This window comes from Cebidichthys violaceus, unplaced genomic scaffold (genome assembly GCF_023349555.1).
Source record: "Cebidichthys violaceus isolate CVI_PGR_0920_01 unplaced genomic scaffold, fCebVio1.0.p SCAF_1, whole genome shotgun sequence".
Taxonomy (NCBI): Eukaryota; Metazoa; Chordata; class Actinopteri; order Perciformes; family Stichaeidae; genus Cebidichthys; species Cebidichthys violaceus.
Window position 1 is genome coordinate 5,401,279 of NW_027176262.1, and position 4,860 is coordinate 5,406,138.

The 4,860-nt window shown below is 41.0% G+C and overlaps 1 protein-coding gene across 1 annotated transcript; it reads right to left on the bottom strand.

Moving 5' to 3' along the window:
- Positions 1-1,010: 1,010 nt before the first annotated feature.
- On the bottom strand, positions 1,011-4,410 carry smtla (somatolactin alpha). Its single transcript, XM_068713729.1, has 5 exons — positions 4,395-4,410; positions 3,954-4,144; positions 2,633-2,746; positions 1,335-1,514; positions 1,011-1,205 (listed from the first exon to the last, which is right to left on the bottom strand). The coding sequence occupies exons 1-5, from the start codon at positions 4,408-4,410 to the stop codon at positions 1,011-1,013; spliced, it is 696 nt and encodes a 231-aa protein (XP_068569830.1).
- Positions 4,411-4,860: the final 450 nt, after the last annotated feature.

Sequence of the window (4,860 nt, forward strand, 5' to 3'; positions counted from 1 at the left end):
AAATGGCACTTGATTTAACCTTGACAAGATAAACGTTACCCGATTTGTGGAATCACGAATGCAATAAAGATTGCTCACAAGAATAAATCACATCCAAACCAATGCTTTTGCTCATCTCTTTAATCTACAATTTGCTTTATTAGCGTCTTAAATCAACAGCAGTTCACTAGCAAGTCTCTGATGGCACTTTGGGCTTTTTCTATTTACACACGAGAGTACAAAAACATTTTTTTGTTTGCATTCTACAATACATATTCATAAAATCAAACAATTAAAATGTAAAAAGTATCTCCCCTGATCATTTAAGGTGAATAACAAACGTATTCTATTACATTCAGGTTAAATTAGGCACATTTAGGCGTAGAAATATATTTGCTTCTTTCATGAACATTCAGGAAATCCAAACCTGTATTGGAACAAAAACTCCAGATAAGTCTTACTTCTCATTTTAGCTGTTATTTGTTCTCTCTCTGTCTCCCTCATACTTTCTTGCACCAATCAAAATGTGTGGTTTTTGGTTTTTTTAAAGTAGTGATTGCTCTCTGTTTGACTCCCGTCTCCGGTGAAAGTGTTTCATTTCACTAATGCAGAAGTGAAACCATCTCGCTGAATACTCTGGGGGCCGTGGAAATAATCAAAACACTGCAAGAACCAGCAAGGAATACAAACTCCAGTTAAGAACAAAGGAAATGGAAATCAATGGCGGGATATGCAGATTTTTTTGACAGCTCGACACGCAAATAATCTTTTGGGAGTTTGCCCTCTGTTGCCTTTGCCAGGTTAAAATAACAACTGAGCAGGGAAATATAAAATGCAGTATGGTGTAGAAAGGGCACAGCATTACACCTACTTAGTTTTGTGTGAAGGTATTCCAAAACAATCAATAAAGAATGTACTGCATCGCAAGCAAGGCTGTATCGCCTAAGGCATGGTCATATCCATGAGTGTGCGGCTTCCAACCTCAGGAATTCATTTTAAAACTGTATTATTGAATAGCTGCACTTCATGTCTTATGAGCAGTTGTATTTGTCAGTTTGTCGACACTTGAGGAGCTTGAGGAAAGCCTCCATCTTATGGGCGTCTTTCTTGAAGCAGCTGAGTAAGGTATAGTCCCTCATCACAGATTCCAGCACCTCCGGCTGCACGTCGTACTGGAAGAGGCCTTGCTCGCTGTGGTTTATGGTCAACAGACCCTCGTCCAACATCTGCATGGCAACATTTGGAAACATGAAGTATAACAAATACAAAACAAGGATAGAAGGCGTCAATTTCTAGTAACAAATTAAACTTGGTTTAGTTGTATAACAGTAATCAAGGAAAGGGATTCAACGCACCTTCTTGATGAGGACCACCACCCCTTGCTCCAGACTGATCAGTTTCTCAGACACCCACTTGGTCTTGTTGAGGAGCATGTCAGGAGCGGCATCGTAGCGATCCAGTGAGGTCTGCAGATAGACCAAAGGCTCGATCCACGACTGGACCAGAATCAGCACAGAGTGGAGCAGCCATTTGTCCTGCAGGGAACACCGGTGAAGCATCGAAAGAACTGAATGAATAAGCTAATTCAAACTCCAAAAGACAAGAATACACTACAAAACATGACAGAGCTACAGTAGAACGGACTCTTCTCTATTCATGTCTTTGTGGGAACATGTATGCCTTTAATGAATAGCAGCCATGTGCCCTTCACAGTTATTGTAAGATAGTAGGGAACAGAAGTGATCAAAAAAGACAGATGACCTCAATAACAGCGCGGCTTTTGATCAAGGGCTTGACAGCTACTAACCATTCAGCAACAACAGTGGGTTGAAATGTCATGGGTAAAGCAGTTGAGCCTGCTTAAATTCCCCTAAGCATAGCCGACTCCAAAGCAAGTGCAAATGACCACCATACAAATGGCCATTAAACCGCAGAGCCAGCAATATTTCAGCAGAAAGGGCAGAGGATAAATTATTAACAGTATATGCAGTACATGCAGTTTCAAAGATCACATTTACTATTATGGCGATGACATAACTTTCAACCAGCACTTTCAATATAGCTACAATTTAGTCCTTAAAGATATTGTTTTTGCCGTATATACTTGGCCTTTGTTAACCGAAGGAGGATTATTGTGAAACTTCCCATTAACCAGATTACAGTTCACATCGGCCTTTCGCTAAGTGGTTCGATCTAGTTTCCACACTACTGATGAAACTGACATTTGGCCTAAAAGGTCGCGCCTCGTCGGACAGTATTCAAAAAGACCTCAGTAGGCAGAAGACAAAAGGAAAATGAAATGTTATACAGGCAAGTACATTTAAAAGATTGGAGGACCTCTCATTGTAATTAGTGCAAATAACTCATAATTCTCCTTTAGAAGGAGGGGAGGTTCACTTGCACACTAAACAGATGCAAACAGACAGACACAAGCAACCACCTTTACTTGTATTTCTTTTGCTCAGACAAGGAAACTGCCTCACATACACGCACTGGCACAAAAAAAATAGGGGCTGCACACACACATACACACACACACACACACACACACACACACACACACATACTGCCATTGTTAACAGATTATGATCAAAGCCCTTACAAATTGAAATTAAAAAAAAAATTCTGTTGCAATCAGCAGCCATGTACTCACTGATATCTGTTGGATTTCATTTCTGGAGCTGGGGATGGGTAAGGTTTTGGTGATGCATGTGTAGCCAGCTTGGTTCCTCTGGAACTGCAATGGCAGCGGGATGAACATCTCCTCCTACAAACCGTACGAGCATGGTGGGAAAAAAACAAAAACATATGAAAATACACACACCCATAAAGCGCATTCATGTACACCCCCGATACATATTTCTGTTACAATGTTTTGACTGACCCATTCATTTTCAACCCTCATTAATGTAAATCATCCAGAATTCATGCTTTTTGCTTTAGTTCACTCTCCTGATTTAAAACTAAAGGTCATAAGCAGCAGTATTGCAATCTGTTCATGTTTGGAATCCTGCCGTTTCAAGGCAATATGTTAAAATACAGGCGAACAACACTTGATTTTTCATTGTTTTGAAAAACGTTCAGTTCTCGCAGGTACAGAACTACAAGGACACACAAAAAGGGAAACCGGGAAACAATGACAGAAGCTCCACCAATCTCGGCCGCTGGAGATACAGCGGAGATTCATTTTGTTCGGCAGCATGTTCTCGTCTGTCGACCGCATGCAGCGTCTTCTCAGTAACAAGTCCTACATCATCCCATTTCAAAGACCATTTTGGATCTCGAGCCGCAGAGTGAAGGGGATTCAACAGGCTGCAAAACCTGTGCTCTCGCTGCTGCAGTATATCATTATCACATTCGTGTTGCTCCACTGTAGGCCTGCTTCTTCAATAAAACATCTTTGGCTCAGAGGAGAGAGAGAAGATTACTTTGAAGCCTGGCAGCGAGGCGATGATCATGTCAGAATCAAAAGCAAATAACACAGAGTATCTAACGGAAAGTGTCAGTGCTTTTGGTCCAGTGTATTGTGAAAAAGGCCAACCAGAAGTCATTTTGCTCTCATTGTAGAACTCATTCCTAGTGTGGCTAGAATCGGTGATTAAAAATAACACAGCTTGGGAAATGTACGGCAATGTCTTTTTAATGACTTTTGTAGAGTTGTCATGTGAGATGAGGACATCATTCTAGTCCTCTTTGAATGCCTCCATTTTTATGACAGTCTATATTTTTTTGTACTATATAATAGAAAATATCATGCAGCTTCTCACATGCAAAATTCTGCATTGTTGTCACTGTAGCCGTTGCCTTAGGAAGAATTATTACAGCACTGCTTTTCAAGATGCCGATTCCACATTTACACACATTAAATATATGCCTTCACGGTAAACCGTAACACCCCCCCCCCCCCCCCCCCCCCCCCCCTACATTACGTAAGTGCAAAGATTAATTTTAGGGAAGTGGACGGTGTTACTCACATACAAAGAACATGACTCTTCTGAGACGCGGTAGATGAGCTCAGCATGCTGGATGACTCGGTCTAGAAGTTTCTCCTGGGAGATGGAAGGGCAGCGGGAGAGGCTCCCCGGCTCCTCCCTGCAGTCTAGTGGGATACTTACGGTGAGCAGCTTGGGCCAGAGCAATACAGCCCACACACCCCACTGCATGACTGAAGACAAACACACACACACACAAGTGTAGCAAACACTTACACGAACACGCACAAAACACAAAACCCTGCTCATACATGTCTTAATTGATCTTAGTCGTTCTACCTGTTTTACCTTTTTCTTATCTGTTTCATGAATCATAATCACTGCTTAAATAAATAAACTGGTATAATTTATAATTTATTTATAAATAATGTCAATACAAGTGCAAAACATGCTGTCTTTCTGTCTTCAAGTGCGATGGATTACCTGACACTGAGTGCATTCTGTGAGTCTTCAAGTCCTTCCTATCTTTTCTATTGTGCTGACTTTCTTTATAAAGCCTGAGCAGGCCATGAATAAAGGAAAAGGTGATTTTGGTCTTGCGTAGGTTGTTGTAAAATGACACTGGTCTTCCCAAAGCAATGCATTTCTCATCTTATGCATAATGCCAAGATGGTAACTAGTCAGGCATGCTGGGCCTACATATAATTGTTCCCCATTTCAAGTTACAACCTGGAGGTTTATACGAAATCTGGATCAGCCGATTTACAAAAAGAAATTCAAATAAAAGTTTTGTACATTTATTTTCCACCTGCATCCTGGTACCATTGGCCAATGATCCACAAATGAAGACTGCGACTGATTAGATTCATCAAACAAAAGCTCAAAAGGTAAACATGTCCATGCAGGGCAGAGAAGGCTGCAGAAAAGACAGCGTAGAATTGTAATAGCC